General features: G+C 41.9%; 1 protein-coding gene across 1 annotated transcript in view; it reads right to left on the bottom strand.

The window, feature by feature from the left end:
* TAF4B (TATA-box binding protein associated factor 4b) overlaps nt 1-19,475 on the bottom strand; it is a 76,550-nt gene that overhangs the window by 45,758 nt on the left and 11,317 nt on the right. Inside the window, exons 3-8 of the mRNA XM_081950998.1 lie at nt 13,990-14,148; nt 13,785-13,907; nt 9,262-9,351; nt 7,387-8,064; nt 2,814-2,931; nt 1,703-1,808 (exon numbers count right to left, since the gene is read on the bottom strand). Of these exons, the coding sequence (XP_081807124.1) occupies nt 1,703-1,808; nt 2,814-2,931; nt 7,387-8,064; nt 9,262-9,351; nt 13,785-13,907; nt 13,990-14,148 (1,274 nt within the window). The remainder of the gene's footprint in view (nt 1-1,702; nt 1,809-2,813; nt 2,932-7,386; nt 8,065-9,261; nt 9,352-13,784; nt 13,908-13,989; nt 14,149-19,475) is intronic.

Genomic DNA, 19,475 nt, shown 5'->3' with positions numbered 1-19,475 from the left:
CTTTCCTAAAACTGCAAAGTTATTTCCCCAATACAGAAGACAAAGGTCCCTAAAGGAGATGGGGACAGCTGCAACCAGAATGCCCATGTCCTCTTCAAATCATTGCTTACATTTGGGGTCCAAACAGATTCATCCCATGACTTTCCTTTCAGGAGACAATTAGAGCTTCTTTGCAAACTGTTAATAAAGATGTATGCTTTAATTAAATTTAAAGAATTTAATTTTTTTATTCTTCCATTTAACATGCCCGATTCTCAGAGGCTGTCTGTACAGGTCTCTGCAGTTTCCTTGGCAAGGGTTTTCAGAGGTGTTTAACCATTGCCTCTTTCTTGGGCTGAGAGAAAGTGACTGGCTCAAGATCATCCAGCTGGCTTTAGGCAAGCCTAGAACTCACGGTCTCCTGGTTTCTAGGCTGATGCCTTAATCACTACATCAAACTGGCTCTCAAAAATCCCATGTATCACTCAGTAAAAAATTCCCTTGAATTTTTGAAATATATAAAAATGTTTTGTTCTGCTCTCTTCCAGAAAGGTAAGCCCGAAGGTAATCTGAGATCGATCTATATACATCTGTAGTATTTATTGAAAGACCTCATCATATGTTGCTCTGCTGTTTCTCCAAACTTGTAATCAATTTTCACAGTTGATTATATATTATATATGTTTTGAATATATTACCATATTAAAAACCAATATGCAATTAATTTTCCTCAAACTTTAATGGCTTAAAACCTTTCAAGCAATTATACTACACAGAAAATATTCCCAGATTTTATCATTCAAATTCAAAGAAACATATTAATAATTATGAGTTATGGGACTTCATAAATGGGCTTCTTTAACATATCAGGATAGCAGAAAAAACAATTACTACCAACCTGCCTTCCATTGAGAACCTGTACACTGCATGAGTCAAAAAGAGGGCCGTGAAAATATTTACAGACCCCTCGCATGCTGGACATAAATTGTTTCAACTCCTATCCTCAAAACGATGCTATAGGGCACTGCACACCAAGAAAACTAGACACAAGAACTGAACGCCATCACTCTGCTAAACAAATAATTTCCTCACCACTGTCAAACAATTCAATAAGGCTGCATTACTATTACTATTAGTCTTCTCATCTTTCCTATCACCCATCTCCTCCCATTTATGACTGCAGGACTGTAACTTTGTTGCTTGTATCCGTACGAGTTATATTGATATTGTTTCCTGATTACGTATTTGTACCCTATGACTATCATTAAGTACCTTATGATCTTGTCTTTTTATGTACACTGAGAGCATAAGTACCAAAGACAAATTCCTTGTGTGTCCAATCACACTTGGCCAATAAGAATTCTATTCTACTATATTCTATATGGGCATTTTTCATTTGATTTAATACATTTTCAATAGTAAGCAATCAGTTTTGTTTATTGAGGCAACAACATATGTACTAAAACTTATCAGTTAACCAAGTGAAAGCTTGGGTTTTGTGCTCCTGGAATCCAATGGAGCCGCAAAAGTATTGTCTAAACCAGCTGCTAGGACAAAATCTTGGAGTCCCCTGCCCCCTCCCTCAATTATCAGCTCTAAATCTTTGAAGCAAGGAACTGAGGACAGTTATCAGAAATCTTAAATATTTACACTCACATGCCCACATAGGCACAACTCAGGTTTCCCTGTAGCCAAATAAACTTCTGACTGCTTATTTTTTTACCTGAAGGATGTTGTTCCACTCTCTCTTATTTTATTTCTCTGAACAGGAGATGCTTCAAGCGACAGAAATTTGTTTCCTGCCAAGGTAATTTGTTTCACAATGGAGCCTAAAAAAAGATAAACAATCCAGAACAGAAAGCAAAATCCAAAATGACATTCAGCAAATGCACAAAAAACTGTAAAGGCTATATCCAATTCTGAAGTGAAAACGTATGCATATGTCAAGGTCAAAAATCCATTATACTTGTATTATCTCTATAGTTGTTCTACTAGGCAGAGCATGGACAAGAGCAATATTCTTGATAGACATGGAGGCTTCACTAAAGTCTATACTGTAATCACCTTCAAGTACAGATAATGAAATAACTATTTGATTAGGAGGAGGCAATTGCTCAAATAAAAAGAGTCAATTCTAAATCGCCTATTCTCTCTTATAGACAAACTGCTGAAAGATTCTCCCCCCCCCCTCCCCATGAAACTGAATAATTATGCTGTTCATTTGTTGATAAAGTATTGTGACAATCCGCCTACTCCTGGGATATCACAATGCTTTTCTATTACGGAAAACCATTTCCAACATGGCATATTTCAGCTGTGGGAATGCTGAGAGCTGCAGTCCTAAGCATCCCAGCTGTATTATCTACTCTACAAGCACCAAAAGGATTGAACCACAGCACTTATTAAATTGTATTTTTTTAATCTGCCCTTTAGCAGCCATATCAGAATATATTTATAACCCCCATCAAGATTTATGAATATTAGTTACCTCTATTCCAGCAACACAAGACACAGCAACAGATCATAGCTACAGTACATTTCTGCAACAATTCTGTATCTATTGTTCAGAAATTTAATATGAGGCTAATAGAAACTGCAAGGATGAAGAGGCAACCTCTAAAGGATTCATCTTCTAGCGCAACCACAAAATGATTCCTATTCTCAATATGCCAACTTCTCAGCTTACATTCAAGCACTATTCTAGTTTAATAAGTTAGCAACATATTTAATTTTAAAAGCCTCACTCAGACATGATGCCAAAACTAGAACCTAGAAGTGCTGTCTTTTTGGTTAAAGGGCAAGTCACTTTCAACCCACCTACCTACCTTGCCTACCTTGGATAAAAGCATTCAATGGTCTTTTTTCACATAACTTGTTCACATTAGGGAGAGTAGAAACCTGCTGATGCTTGGCCACATTTCTTAAGGTGCTTCCAGAGGGTTGCTGGATTGCCTAAGAATGGGGAGGAGAAATATTGTTACGTATATACTCCTTTTTAATCAGAAATCTAACTAAAGCTGAATTACATTAAGCAATAGCAATAACACTTAGACTTATATACAGCTTCACGGTGCTTTACAGCCCTCTCTAAGCGGTTTACAGAGTCAGCATGTTGCCGCCAACAATATGGGTCCTCATTTTACCGACCTAGGAAAGATGGATGCCTGAGTCAACCTTGAGCCTGGTGAGATTTGATCTGCCAAACTGGTGGCAGCTGGAGATCAGCAGAAGTGGCCTATAGTACTGCACTCTAACCACTGTGCCACCGTGGCTCCTAAAGCTGTATTACATTACATAAAGCAGAAATGTGGGTAAAGATTGCAATAGAGGCATCTGAACTCAAGTATCTGAATGGAGGCTTCTATTGACTCCATTCAATATTTCTGTAAAGTGTACAGATTCCAATGTTTTTGGCCTAAGAAGCACATTTGCAATTTTAACTGTAGGTCAGCGATGGCGAACCTTTTTTGGCTCACGTGCCATAAGTGGGGGGAGCGCAGGGGGGTAGTGTACGGGCGTGCTGCACCCATAATGCAATGCGCGAACCCCCAGTGCACATGCGCGCACTACAGACACGAACCCCCACTTCTTGCATGCTTTTTTTGCCCTTTATAGGAGCCTAGGGAGGGCGAAAACAGCCTTCCCCACCCCACCCCCGGAAGCCCTCCGGAGGCTTGAGGGACCTTCAGGACGCTTCCTGAAGCCACCGGAGCAGTCAAAACAAACCTCCGAGCAAACCAGAAGTGACTTCCGGTTTGCTCGGAGGGTCATTTTGAGCACTCCGAAGGCTTGAGGGACCTTCAGGACGCTTCCCTGAAGCCTCCGGAGCAGTCAAAACGACCCTCCAAGCAAACTGGAAGTCCATTCCCAAACTTCCGGTTTGCCCATAGGGGCGGTTTTTTGCACTCCGGAGGCTTCAGGGAAGCTCATGAAGCCTCCGTAGGGCCTCCGGGGGGGAGCTCTTTTCGCCCTCCCCAGGCTCCTATAAAGGCTCTGGAGCTTGGGGAGGGCAAAAAATGGCTTTTTAAAAAGGCGAACTCAGTTGGTGAGCGTGCACACGAGCTCTGGCCAGCTGACAGGACAGCGTCTCGCGTGCCCTGACAAATGGCTCCGTGTGCCACCTGTGGCATGCGTGCCATAGGTTCGCCATCACTGCTGTAGGTCATAAATATTCACACAAAATGGCTGTTATGCAAAGACTGCTATACACAAAATGATTTCTACAATGAATATGACCAATCATAAATATCCATTCACCAGAAGACAAACTCTGGAATTGCTTCAAAATCCATCCCCCGAATTCTCCTTATCTCTCCCAATTTTATTTCTCTTTTTCAGATAGGTAAGAAGACATCTAAACAGTATCCAATCTGGGTCGGTCACTGGGACCAGATGTTTTGTCTTCAGAGTTTTTGAACTTTTGCTGGATCCCATCCTCGGGAACTTCTCTGTGACTGAGGATGGGCTCCAGCAGGAGTCCGAAAGCTGAGAAGACAAAACCTCTGGTCCCAGTGACCGACTCAGATTGGATCCTGCAACATTATCCCGGGACACACATATCCGCCTTCATTTGTGAGACACCTAAACAAAACACCAGGTTATACCATTTTCTGCAACAGATGAAAACTGATGTTGATGCTTTGAAGCAGGACTGCTTTTTGTATTCAAAGTTAAAACAAAAAGGCAGAAAAGGCCTTACATTTTATCAGAGCATTGCTCAATATTGTCTGTCTTGAAATGATCAAAGCTACCATATTTCCAATCAAGCCAGTCTATCTCAACTAAAGGTTAGAAATGGGACTTTCTTGCTTTTACATGCATAGCAGATGCTCTGCCATTGAACTGATTACCTGGATATTAATCTTGCTTCTTTTAGGGCTTAGATGCCTACTGAAGGGTTGTTATTTTAATATGTATCTGACATCTGTTAGGTTTTCGTCTTTTGATTCAAAAAGTCTCTGGCTTGAAGATGTATATGTGTGAACTTAACCTCTTCCTGTAAGCTTTCATTCCAGGTGAACCAGTGCATTCGTTTCTCTTGGGCCCAACAATTAAAAGCAAACGGAAGTAATAAAAGCAATAGATAGCTACCCACAGAGGCTTATATACATATCTAGTCTTGATGCGTATTCAGTGAAAGGTTCCATATGGCTCCTAGCTATATTCTGTTCCCGACTATCGTAATATTTCTGCTGCTTCGATTCATCCTTGATGCTTAGAGCTCAGATAACACCAAGAAGGACACAACAGCCTTTTCCTAAATAATTTCCCAACTGCTTATTTGTTGGGCTTTTGTAACACACAACAATATATGGAAGTTCTCATTTCAGGCTCCTACATATGATAAACATTCCCACTATTTCTCTGCTTAATGACCAAAGTCTCGTATCTGATTATGTGTCTCTTTAAAAAGGATAATTTTGCTAGACACTGTACTTGAAGAAGGTCTTGTCCACTATCTGAACTCTACATTATAAGAGAGAAGGAGATCCAAAGTTCAGAAGCCAGAGAAGTTTGGCAGGAGTGTCCTTGGTCAGGTGTCAAAACTACACCTGCCACAATTCACACTCTGTCTGGCTACACGCTTATTAAATAAACCATAGCTTAGTGCAAAATCAAAATCGAATAAACTCCATTCTGGTCTAGAGTGACACATATTCTGATATATCCCAAGACTGATCTCTTGCTTAATATTCATAGCTTCTTTTATACATAGGTGGTCCTTAATGAGCAACGGCGATTGGGAACTCTTAGCAGGTTGTAAAGAGCAACTCCATATGATCACAATTTGTGACCTTCTGTGACTTTCCCGTTTACTTTGTTGGATGCCAGGAAAATGATCATGGGACCATGAGATGCTGCAGTCATAGCAATTGTAAACTGGTTGCCTAATTCCTGAATGTTAATCAGATGACTTGCAGGTGACAGATTGCGACAGGTGCAAAGGCATTCAGAGTAGTCAACCTTATTTTACATAGTTTACTCTCTGGTAACACTATACTGCTAATTAGGCCATACAAAACCTTTGCCAGACCTATACTTGAATCAGTGGTGGGTTCTGGATCCTGTCGCAACCGGTACCCTGTGACAGAGCCGGACGTCTACCTCGGGCACGAGCGCTGCGCATGCATGCGCACATCACCACCCAGCAACGCCCCAGCTGCTCAGCAAGGTTGTGTGGGCGCCGTACGCTGAACGTGCGGGCGCAATTGGCCCGTTTCCCTCAAAAAGAGGTAAGAAACGTGGCGGTTGGGTGGGCCCACCGAAACACTGTTCTGATACAGTGGCTGCGGCTCCCAGCTGCCACTGGTACGCCTGTACCAGGCTGTACCGCATGGAACCCACCACTGACTTGAATACTGCTCACCTGCCTGGAATCCACACTGCATTTCAGACATAAAAACATTAGAGAGGGTCGAGAGGCATTTTATAAGAACTCAACTCCTCTGCTTGTAATAAAATTCTGTATATCATCAGGCTTAAAATTTTAGGCCTGGATAACCTTGAACTACGCAGCTTAGTCCACAAGATAACCTGCCATAACGTCCTACCAGTTAATGACTACTTTCACTTCAACAGCAATAACGCAAAGGTTATCAATAGATACAAACTAAATGTAACCCATTCGAATCTTGATTGCAGGAAAAACAATTTCAGCAATAGAGTAATAAATGTGTGGAACACCCTACCTGATCCTGTTGTTAGTTCCTCTAACCCCCATACCTTTTACTTAAGCCGTCTACTGTGGACCTTACACATTTCTTAAGAGATCCCTAAGGGTGCATGCATAAGCACACCAGCGTGACCACCGTCCCTGTCCTACTGCCCCATTTATATGTACTCTTTTTGTGTTTATGGCTATGTTTTGCTTATTTTATCCGTTTATTTGTGCCATTTTTTCATGTGTTTTTCATACTTGTTTCCTTGTACTTGTTGACAAACGAAACTAAACTAAAATAAATAAATAAACTTTGAGGACCAGCTTAAGCCGCCTCCTTCAGTACTGTCTCTAAATAAATGGCCATTAACTGAAGACTACCTGTGTGCCACATGGTAAGGCACATTTATTTATTAAATTTGTTTCCCATCACAATAACAAGACTTTCAGTATCTAACAAGTATATAACTGCTATAAATGTTCATAAATTTCACTGAAGAAAGTAAGAATTCATAAAATGCCCCAGGGTGGATAGACTGACGAAACTACATATAAACTTTTGTCAGGATACTAGTACATGAGGGCAGCCTGCATGTCATCATTATTTTCACCATGGTGGCTTGTTGCAGATGCTTATGTGAATTGCTGACTGAATAGTACTACTCAGAATAAGTCAATTCAAAAGGTCCAGATTCTGCAATACACATTTCAAAACATTGTGGATGAAGTATCAAGCAAAGTTCACTTACCGACTGTTTTACCTTTACAACCCGAGAACTCCAAATTGGCTGGGGAAGGGCAGAATTGGGATGGGGAACCCGTACAGTGCTTGGCGCCCCAGTGATAGGCAGGACAGATTGGAGAGTTGTGGTTACTGATGTAGCCGAGGTTGCTGTAGTAGTCAAGGGCAGTTTTGTCACTTCAAGTGACGATATCCCAGCTGATGTGGCTGACTTCATAGAACTAGTAGTAAAAGTAGTTGAGGGTAATGTTGGGTTACAGTCTGGCTTTGCTACCTGAAGAGAAACTGTTCCCGTCTCCTCTGTAGTGGAAGTTGTCTGTATGGCCTTCGTGGTATTGATTCCTCCAATCAGTTGAGTGGAGAGGATGGACTTGTCATCTTGGTAAGAGAGTGCTCCTGCAGCCAAGGCACAAGCTGGCTCAACAAGTGGAAGAGACACAGAATCACTTCTTGTAGTCGTGCAGGGTACCGAAACGTATGTCCGTGGAGAAGATATTTGAAGTGGAGAGCTGGGGACTGACGTTGCAGGTTGAGAGGAGGCCAAAGTGCCGTCAGCAACTGTGGAAGAAGTTGATGATGCAGTGGAATAAGTAGAAGAAGCTGTTTGAGGGGCAGATTGCTGAAGACATTGTTCTATAAAGGTCTCTGTATTAGGCATTAATTGCCGTAAGGCGAGTAAACTTTTCTACGCAAGAAAGATGACAAAAAAAACCTCAATCAGACCAAGTATGTTTTGCTGTTCCCACGCCACACTATAGTACGTTAGCATCTCTTTCAGAAGCAAATATTTTCCAAAGTCATCAATACAATTGCTAAATTGGAAAGGCCTGGTTAATCTATGAAATTTATATTAAATGATATACAAAAGAGCTTGCCAAGAATCAAACTCTTTGCCTTTCCATCTCTACAGTCATTCATAGGGACTCGGTGGCTCAGTGGTAATACGCTGAACTTGTTGATCAGAAAGGTTGGCAGTTTGATGGTTCGAATCCCTAGCGCCACGTAACGGAGTGAGCTCCCATTACTTTACTATAGAATACACTACTAAAGTAATTTGAAATAATATAAATTGTCAGAATTTTTGTAAAACGCTTTACAACTTTAAGTTACGCATACATATTATAAATTTAAAGTAGCATTTGGCTGTTGTTTTCTCAAGCCAAATATACTTTGCATCTCTCATACATAAGAGCAACTGGAGGATAATTGTTTTAGGAGTTTGGGAAAATCACGTGTTGAGTTGAAGTCAATTACATAAGCTTCAGTTGAGACTAAGTCATCTGTGCAGGAAGGTGGAAATGTGATCTTTTTCTTACAGATATTTACTCAAGAGATATTAATAAGAGTTTTTAAATATATATTGGGGAGGGAAAAGTGTATGGTGTCAAAAACATGCTAAATGTTAAGCAGTCCTAAATTTAATAACTAGGCATAAGGTTTTGGCTAAGCATCGCACCTTATCTCCAGATTCATGGATAAAGCCATTCATGCTGAAATGCACTCATCTGAAAGGAATATAACTGAAAGGAAATTGTTTATAAAGTGGTTTGTCTTTATCTGGCTTCCTTGCAAACACATAAATTAACAGTGTGTGTCTCTTTGAATCATTCAGTGATAATTTGGCTTTGGATTAGCTCAGTGTTTCTCAAACACTTAAAAGTTGGCCACTTTTAAGATGTGTGGACTTCAACTCCCAGAATTCCCAATGCCTGTTCTCTTAACCCAGCCACCAAACACCAAGAGGGGAAGGGAGGAGTTTCATTAGCAAAGGTTTTCAAAATTTTCTTGTGGCTAAAAGTTTTTTCAGATGCTCCAACTCCAAGTGACATTTTCATCATCATAGTACTCGATACCTGAAACAAGAATATTCATTAAGACGTACCTTGAGAAAGGGAACAAGATTTGGCTGGGGAGAAGACTTTAGTTCCACATATAGTTCTTTGGTAAATTGTTCTGGCTCAATTTTAGCTTCCTAGGTAGAAAAATAAATTTAGTTTAGGGTATTTAGTTTGTCAAATATGTAAAAGATAACAGGTAGAAGTATAAACATAAATATGAACACAGTAAATGGGTACAAATAAATTGTATAACAAATTGTAGCACACTAGACATGCCTACAAGTAGGAAATCTTAATTACCTTGCATTCCAGTACTAATTAATCCCATAATGTGCTCATTTTCAACACACCTTTTCAATATAACATCATTTTTATATTGAAGGTCTTCTCCTTCAAACCAATTTTCTCTTATTAACAATCAACAATGTTATATAAAGAAGAAAATGTTCCTGACTGGTTTCAAGAAACTGGAAAGTTTAAAGAAGCTGTTTATAAAACATGTTTATAAGAAAAGCACCTTGAAAAAGACTGTCATTTGGCTAAACACAAATATACCAGATATGGACAACCTGGTACTCTGCAGAGATCTCAATTTTACCCTCCATTCGGTCCAGTGTGCCTAAGGGTGCAGAACTACGGGTACTGTAGTGTCAATCATAGAAAAAACAGCTGGTTTCTCTACTGTAGTCATGCAGTGCACTTACTATGAGTTTGAAATTTAAGAATTACAGGCAGTCCTCACTTAGTGGCTATTAAAATTCACTACTGACCCACTTAAAAAGCTACTTATAAAAAAAGCTACTTTGGTTTTAGAGTTCCAACAGCTGCCCAAAAGCCCACCAGCCACATGGCCACATTTTGGCACTTGGCAACCAGCTCACTCTTACAGCCAGTTGCAGTATTCTGCAGTAAGGTGACCTGATTTACTATGTTTTTGTTGGTTTCCAGCCTTCCCAGACAGTTTCTAGCAAAAAAAAGGCACCCATAGGAATACATTGATTTGCTTAATGAACGTGGCATTCACTTAATGAAGCTACCGACAAAGTGATAAAATTGGATCTGGTCCTGTGGGTGCCTTGACTTATTATCATGATGGCTTATGATGGAAATTCTGGGTGCCATTATGGTAGTAAATCGAGGACCATCTATACCAGCGATGACGAACCTTTTTTGGCTCGTGTGCCACAAGTGGGGGGAGCGCAGGGGGGTCGTGTGCGGGCGTGCCGCACCCATAATGCAATGCGCGACCCCCCAGTGCACATGCGTGCACCACAGGTGCGACCCCCCATTTTTACATGCTTTTTTCGCCCTCCCCAGGCTCCAGAGGCTTTATAGGAGCCTGGGGAGGGCAAAAAGAGCCTCCCCCGCCCCCCCCCGGAGGCTTCAGGGATCGTCCGGAGGCTTCCCTGAAGCCTTCGGAACGCTTAAAACGACCCTCCGAGCAAACCGGAAGTGACTTCCGGTTTGCTCGGAGGGTTGTTTTAAGCACCCTGAAGGCGTCAGGGAAGCCTCCGGACGGTCCCTGAAGCCTTCGGAACGCTTAAAATGATCCTCTGAGCAAACACGGAAGTCACTTCCGGTTTGCTCGGAGGGTCATTTTAAGTGCTCCGAAGGCGTCAGGGAAGCCTCCGGATGGTCCCTGAAGCCTTCGGAACGCTTAAAATGATCCTCTGAGCAAACATGGAAGTCACTTCTGGTTTGCTCAGAGGGTCGTTTTAAGCGCCCCAAAGGCATCAGGGAAGCCTCCGGACGGTCCCTGAAGCCTTCAGAACATTTAAAACAACCCTCTGGAGGGCCTCCGGGGGGGGTGTCTTTTCGCCCTCCCCAGGCTCCTATAAAGCCTCTGGAGCCTGGGGAGGGCGAAAAATGGCTTTTAAAAACGGTGAACTCAGCTGGATGTGCGCTGCCCAGCTGACAGGGCAGCGCCTTGCGTGCCCTGACAAATGGCTCCGCGTGCCACAGGTTCGCCATCACTGATCTATAGTTTTGCATCCTTTCTTCCACTTGCATGTGATTCGTTCCTTTTTTTCTCACTCCCATACTTAAAATCATACCATGAATGATAGCAAGCTGGGTGAGTTTGGGTCAATCACTCTCTCTTTACCCAATTCACCCCCATAGGGTTACTGTTGTGAAGAAAAATATAATGAGGAAGGGATATTAGGTATTTTTGCACTTTTGAATTTATAAAAATAATAAAGGTGGTATAAGACACACCAAGATTTTGAAGAGGTAAATTTTTAAAAAAGTTTTTGTACTCTGTAGGCCTCCCAAATGCTCTGCATGCCTTGTTTTTTTATTAAAAATGGGGCAAGTAGAGAGTTTGAGAGGTCTGCAAAGTGCTCCTGGGGGTTGGGGGGGCAGGAAAATCAAGCAAAAAATGGCAAAACTGGCCTGTTTTTTGGCAAAAAAAAAATGGGCATGGATATGTTTTGGGAGCCTTATAAAGTGCTACTGGGGGCTGGAGGGAGGCAAAAACGAACAAAAAACAGGGCATTTGCCCCTCGTTTTTGTGCCCTCTCCAGCCCCTAGGAGCACTTTGCAGGCCTCCCAAACCCTCTGCACATCCATTTTTGTGAAGGGAGTGGCATTTCGGGAGGCCAAAAATGCTGAATTCAGTGTATGAGACGCACTCAGATTTTCACCTTCCTTTTTTGGGGGGAAAAGGTGCGTCTTATACGCCGAAAAATACGGTATAACAGAGATTACTAGAACTAAAAGTCAGTATTTAATCTGGCCCACTATACTAGAATAAAAATGTGAGCATAGGGTGTTCTTTCACACAGTGTCTCTATTCTGGAATCATCTTACAAAATGACACAAAATTATAGCAGAGCCAGGCTTTAAGCTATTTACTCCAAGCTTACTGAACATACTTGCAAGTGTAAGAGCAAGTTTTTGTATTTAAGGTAAATTCTTCTCTTATCATGCAGCAAATCTAATGTTGGACATAGCAAAAACACGGATTCACCCCCCCTTCCCCCACCCCCGAAAGCAACACTGCTAAGTTTTAATATGATTTGACTTCCCCAAGCAGAAGTAAAAGTAACCTACAGAAATGGCACCCGAAGGCAATTAGTGTATAGATGCAAAACCACCCCTTCCTTCTAATAATGTGATGTTGTTAGCTTCCTAGAGTTATTTATAAAATTAGCTCCCTATAAATGTTCACAAAAATAAGTACATAACAGACTGTATTTTTTGGAGCATAAGACACTCTGGAATATAAGATGCACCTTAGTTTTGGGGGAGGAAAATAAGGGGGGGGGGTAAATCTGCCTTTGCCTACCAGCATCCATCGGTACTCATCTGGCTAGCGTCCTTAGCAAACAGCCTGGTCAGCTTCAACACATTAGCTCGCTGGTTGTGAGCATGCACGCATGCGCCTCAATGGAGCTGATGTGCAGCTTCAAAAACACAGTTGATCATCGCAGGGCGCTCCAATGAGTAAAGCAGGCGAAGCGTGGAAGCGGTAAGTCAAGGCAGCAGCTGTTCTGGGTTCCATTTTGGCTTCCGCACCTCGCGTTTTCAGCCTCCGTTTGAGACCTGTTCAAGGCTGCAGGGATCGCCAAAGCACATCGCTGCCGATCACAGCCTGAAAACGCAACATGCAGAGGCCAAAAACGGGCCACGCAGAGCCCGAAAACGCAATGGGCGGAGGCGGCAATTGACAGCGATGTGCTCAAGCAATCCCCACTGCCTTGAATGGGTCTCAAACAGAGCTTTCAGAGGCTGAAAACGCGAGGCATAGAGACCAAAAATGCATGGGGCTATGGTCCGCGGCAATCCCTGCAGCCTGGAACAGATCTAAAACACGGCGCCTGGAGACCAAAGGGGGGGGGGGCAAGTGGGCGTGGCTATATTTGGAGTATAAGATGCACCCAAATTTTTCACCGTCTTTTGGTGTGTGTGTGTGTGTGTGTCTGTCTGTCTGTCTGATACTGTGAAAAATACGGTACTCGTGTAAGCTTTCACAGCTAGTATCAGTTGAGAAGTATTGAGCTGCATGGTTAGGGAGCAGTTGCACTTTCTTTGAGCAGTGACTCAACACTGCCCAAATAAACAGAGATTTTCTGTGATGAAATGACAACATACAGCACCATTATATGAATGATACCAATGTTGCAAGCACATGATTGATTTCATTTGTGTGATAACAGTATGATTAAACACAACATTGCTGTAATGTCTTTATGGCTTCTCCTAGAGGCCATGAAGATGCCAACAGGGCTACATTATATAACTCTGCTTGATACTGCACGTGTAAGGACTAGAACAGGAGTGTCAAACTCAGTGTCAGGTTGTCGTCACGTGACATATCGTGACCCCCCCTTCACTTAAACGGGGATGGGGGATTCGCCAGTGAAGGGCGCATCTGGCCTGCAGGCTGAGAGTTTGACACCCCTAGACTAGAAGATACAGATATGTTACAATGGGCAGGAAGTTTGGAAACTCCAACTAAGCAGCTTCGAACTGCAACCTTCTACACAGATGAAGTCCCACCAGAAACATTCCTGGGCAAAGACATTCAGAATCAGGACAGGAGTAGTTGCAGATGAGCTTTTACCAACAGCCTTTGAACCAGATGCTTCACATTCTTCCCCATCTGAGGTGCTTGAGGTCCACTGGAGGCCAGCTTTATTAGTGTTGCAAGGAAGTTTTTGCACTTTCTCACGTTTTCCAGCATTTCCTGACAAGAAAATAAGACTTGGATTTAGATCAAACGGTTAGGAAATTACTATTTCTGCAGTGCTAGCCTATTTTGTACTTACTGTATAACTGAAGGGCTGGGTGACTTTGGGGTCATCTGTATCAGCAACTGGTTTTGAAGTGAAAGCCAACATGGGGGAGTCAGAAACAGGAGGCTTTGCTGATGATCCAGCAACCAATGACTTTGCTGTTGAGCCTATAATATTTGGTGATGCTACAGACTGAAAGACATTCAACATAAAAGTTACTTGCAACACTCCTGGCAGGACCAACAGAGATGTTGCTTCATAACAAAGCTTATTTCCATGAGAGTGAATTTTCCTCTGACTGATGTACGACCTCTTAAAAGAACTATATATTAAATTAGGTATTCAAGAGGGGTTTACAGGAAGTCTTCGACTTAACAATAGTTCGTTTAGTGACCGTTCAAACTTACAATGGCACTGAAAAATGTGACATGACTTTTTCAGACTTACGACCGTTCCTCATGGTCACATAAAGCAAAATTCAGATGCTTGGCAAGTGACTCATATTTATGACGGTGCAGTCTCCTGGGCTTTTGCGACCTTCTGACAAGCAAAGTCAATGGGGAAGTCAGATTCACTTAACAACCATGTTACTAACTTAACTGCAATGATTCACTTAACAACTGTGGCAAGAAAGGTTGTAAAGTGGGGCAAAAATCCATTAACAACAGTGTTGTTTGGACAATCAGTGTTGGTGGAAGGCAAAGGGAATAAATCTACTCAATATATGTTGTTTTGGAGAGTATAAGGGAGGGGTGTCCAAACTTGGGAACTTTAAGACTTGTGGACTTCAACTCCTAGAATTCCCCAGCCAGCATGGTATTCTATGAAATGTAATTTCTGGAAATATTAAGTCATAGTATGGCCAGCAGTAGTGGAGGAAAAGGACAGCAAATGAAGTGGAGTTACCAGAGAGAGGAGGGCTATTTACTAAGCCTGAATTTTCTAAAGTATCCAAGGGGATTTGAAGAAGTTCCTTAGTGCTATGCCAATGACGCCAGTGGGGATACTTCCTTTAACCACCACTGACTGCCAATCAGACTGAAATGTCTTTGAAAAATAAATCTCTGGCTTGCTCTACAACAGGGGTGTCCAAACTTGGGAACTTTAAGACTTGTGGACTTCAATTCCCAGAATTCCCAGCCAGCATGGCTGGGAGTTGAAGTCCACAAGTCTTAAAGTTCCCAAGTTTGGACACCCCTGGTATAAGGGCACAACTGGAATATACTGTATATCTTTTAGTTGTTATAGATGAAGAAATATATTTTTATATTCAGGTGTATACGTAACTTTTGTATTACTCGTGTTTTAAAAAATAATTTTAAAAACCTGTCTTGTTTGCAATAGAAGTTTTGGGTTGGACTGTTGAGGACTATTTGTACTCTGCAAGAGTAACCAAGCTTCGTTATCACCCTGGGAAAGATTCAGAAGATTCAGAAGACTCCTTCTTTCTGCATTTAGCAATGGTTTAGCAACCACACTAATTCTGACACACATTAATTAAAACTAAATTGAGGATACTAGATTGATGTTTAAGTCAGTCTTTTTACGGGACTAATTTATGTTATTTGGATAGTAATATTTTTTTAAAAGAAAAATTATTAGATGATATTTTGTTTTCAAAATTTCTGGATGAGTTCTAAAAGAAAAGGAAGAAAATGACTAGCATTAGCTTTTCTTTTCTACATCCAAGTTCCTCTACCCTATCTTTTTTTTTTCCTTTGGGCAACTCCTTTTCCAGACTTTCATACAGAAAGCTCATTTGCATGGCATGCAAAGATATGATCTGGTTAAGGGAAGTCCAATTACCTAAACGAAGCCCTTGGGTTAAACTGAATTCAACTAGAGAATTTCTGCTGCAATCTGTACTCATGCTTTATCATATCTTTATTTGTCTAAATCAGAACTCTGTGCATTATTCAAGCCCAAAGAGGGAAATAATTGATGATTAATGTCTCACAGCTTGGCCTTTGTAGGTACAGGTGAAACTCGAAAAATTAGAATATCGTGCAAAAGTTCATTTATTTCAGTAATGCAACTTAAAAGGTGAAACTAATATATGAGATAAGACTCATTATATGCAAAGCAAGGTAGTTCAAGCCGTGATTTGTCATAATTGTGATGATTATGGTGTACAGCTCATGAAAACCCCAAATCCACCATCTCAGAAAATTAGAATATTACATGTAATCAATAAAACAAGGATTATACGTAGAACAATATCGGACCTCTGAAAAGTATAAGCACGCATATGTACTCAGTACTTGGTTTGGGCCCCTTTTGCAGCAATTACTGCCTCAATGCAGTGTGGCATGGAAGCTATCAGCCTGTGGCACTGCTGAGGTGTTATGGAAGACCAGGGTGCTTCAGCTCTTCTGTATTGTTCAGTCTCATGTCTCTCATCTTTCTCTTGACAATGCCCCATAGATTCTCTATGGAGTTCAGGTAGACGAGTTTGCTGGCCAATGAAGCACAATAATCCCACAGTCATTGAACCAGGTTTTGGTGTTTTTGCCAGTGTGGGCAGCTGGAAAATGAAGTCAGCATCCCCATAAAGCTCGTCTGTGGAAGGAAGCATGAAGTGCTCCAAAATCTCCTAGACAGGTAGACAGCTGCGTTGACCCTGGTCTTAATGAAGCACAGTGGTCCAAAGTCCTGTTGCTCCTTGGTCCAAAGTCCTCTTTTCTCATGAGAGCAACTGTTGCCAAAAGCACCAAAAACTGGTTCAATGACCGTGGGATTACTGTGCTTGATTGGCCTCTCCATTCTTCCTCCATACTCTGGGTCCTTGGTTTCCAAATGAGATGCAAAAGTTGCTGACTCCATACAGGGTCTTGGTCTTTTCTCAACTTTTACATTATGGACACAATCATATCACCATAGGGTAATCGAGCTAACAAAAGAAAAGTTTTGCTTTTCTTTTTCAATTCACAAAATTACTAACAGTCAGCAGGGCGGCCACTGCAAAAGTACCTGGGATACTGATTCACACTGACGGTCAGCAAGAAACCATAGCTAGACATGACTTAAGTGGCCGATTGTGCTATTGATCCCTCGCTTCCCAAATTGTATACCCTTATTTGATTCAATCCTTGCATAGCATCCGTATCATGCTAAATGCTTACTTTATTATTCTAGAAGGAGGTTGACTAGCAGTCTGATGGCTTGTAAAAGGACTCCAGGCAGAAGAAAACAAGGGCCTTCTTACGTTTGGGTTATCCAATTCTTATAGCAAGCAAGAAGGAGCCAGTTTCATTTTGCTCAAATCAAAGACAAATATGAAGACAGGACACCTAAAGCCATGGTTACTACAAAAAAAGTTACAAACTTTATTAGCTCTGAGAAGCAGAGAATCTATAACAATGATGGCGAACCTTTTCAGCACTGGGTGCCCAAAGTGGAACGTGCATGCACCGGAAACCCAAAGACCAGCTGACCGGTGTGCATCAATGTTCCCTCTAATTTTTTTTCAGGGTGTGCAGAAAAGTATAGTGTTTGAGCAGCACATTTTCATGCCTGAGCACCTGAATTTTTTTTAGCCATAATTGCCATCAGAGCAGATATTGGGGAGGGGGGCAAGGAGGAAAAGGGTCCCCTCCCTCTCCCTCAGACCCCCAGGAAGGAAGGGAAGGGAGGGGGAGGGAAAGGAAAGGAAATGGGAAAGAAGAAAAGGAAAGGATGAAGAAGGAAGGGAAGGGAAAAGGAAATAAGGAAAGGAAAGGAAAAGAGAAAGGAAAGGAAAAGAGAAAGGAAAGGAAAAGGAAAGGAAGATAGAAGAAGGACAGAAAGGGAAAGGAAAGTGTGAAATTGATTGGTACTGCTCAAAAATCAAGTCTCAAGATCCCATGGGTCCCTTTGGCTCAGGCAGTCCAACTGTACACTGCTTCCCTCTCTCCGCAAAGCGAAGGGATTGCAGAAAGGCTGCCGAGCCCAGAACGGGGCTTCAGACAACGCAATGCCTGAGAAACGTGGGATGTGCAGAGAAATGCAGGCTACAACCAGCGAATTGTGTTTCCCCAGGAACCGACGAAGCCCCAGAGGACCAATGGGAATTCTCCCTTCTGCAGCGTCATTGGTCTCTGGGCAGAGTCTTCCTTGACTTCACCCGCTGGAGGAGAGAGTTTGGTGCAGAGAGAGGACGGAGGGAGGGGGAATATTTTAAGTCATATTGTAAGACATTAAAAAACATTGCGCGGCAGTTGGAAACTGCTGTGTGGAGTATTCTTGTTACATGCGTGGCCGCGCAGCTTAGAGGAAACATTGGTGTGCATGCATGTGCCAGCCAGTCTTAGGGTTTCTGGCACACGTATGTGCGTGCTGGAGCACCGGAAACCCGAAGACCAGCTGGCCGGCACACATATGCCCGTTTTTGGGCTGGATTTCGGGCCGTTTTCCAGCATTCTGGTGCCCGGAAAGACCAGCTGGCTTTGCGTATGTGCATTCTGAGAACCAGAAGAGCAGCTGGCGACGGCGCATGTGCCCACAGAGAGGGCTCTGAGTGCCACTTCTGACACACGTGCCATAAGTTCGCAATCACAGATCTATAACACCTGATGAGGTTGATCATCTTATTGCTGCACATGTCACTAGAAACTTAGAATTGCTACTTCCTATAGTGTTCAGCAATATTGATCAGCAATAATTTATATAGGCTGTTTGCAGTGTAGAAAGACACATTTGGCATGCAAGTCTAAAATTAACCTGGAACTGCTATATTTTAAAACCACAGGTGTTTTTTTTTTAGATTTGTAAACCACTGTAATAAAAATATTAGCTAGAAAACTAAAAACCAGAAAACAGAATGCAAACCACACCTGACTTACAGCAGGCTTCTTAACAGTAGAAGTAATAGAATGAGTTGCCCAAGACAGCGTTTTAACAGGAGCCGTTAGTACTTTAAGTACCTGAGTTCCAGAACTCTTTCAATAAAATAAAGAAACAGATGCAATGGGAAAAAAGAAATCACTTTCCAGCTAGTAGTCAATGAAAGTTCCTTACTAACTGGAAATAAATTATCTGCTTTGGCATACAAATGCCACAATTTTTTTCTATTTTTGTGTAAGTTGTAAATGTCTTTGACTGTTATTACAAATGTTGTAGCATTCGGAGTAAATATAAAAGATTACAGCAGAGTTAAGTTGCATTTATGACTGATTATTCAAATACACATTCATGCTGCCTTATATGCAAGAAAATATTTTTAAAACTGCAAATATTTATCATGTGAAAACAGTAACGGCGGCAGTAACTGTGAAAAAATGCTTCCGTTGCACTTTCTTACTTCTAGACAAATTGTACTAGCAAAAGCAAAAGCAATCCTACAGCAGATTAATTCTAAGGGCCTTGCAATTCCATATCCACAAAGATGCACCATAACAGCAAAAAAGCCAGCAACTTTGTGGGGGAGGGGGACACACACATATTTTGAAAGTATTCTAGGCTGCTATGGAGGATAAAGGCAGTCACAACACACCAATTTACTACAGCTCGAGCTGGGAAAATTGATTCCCACTGCTTAATCA

Source organism: Natrix helvetica, assembly GCF_964273705.1.
Source record: "Natrix helvetica genome assembly, chromosome: 4".
NCBI classification, from domain to species: domain Eukaryota; kingdom Metazoa; phylum Chordata; class Lepidosauria; order Squamata; family Natricidae; genus Natrix; species Natrix helvetica.
This window is presented reverse-complemented; position numbering and strand designations above follow the sequence as displayed.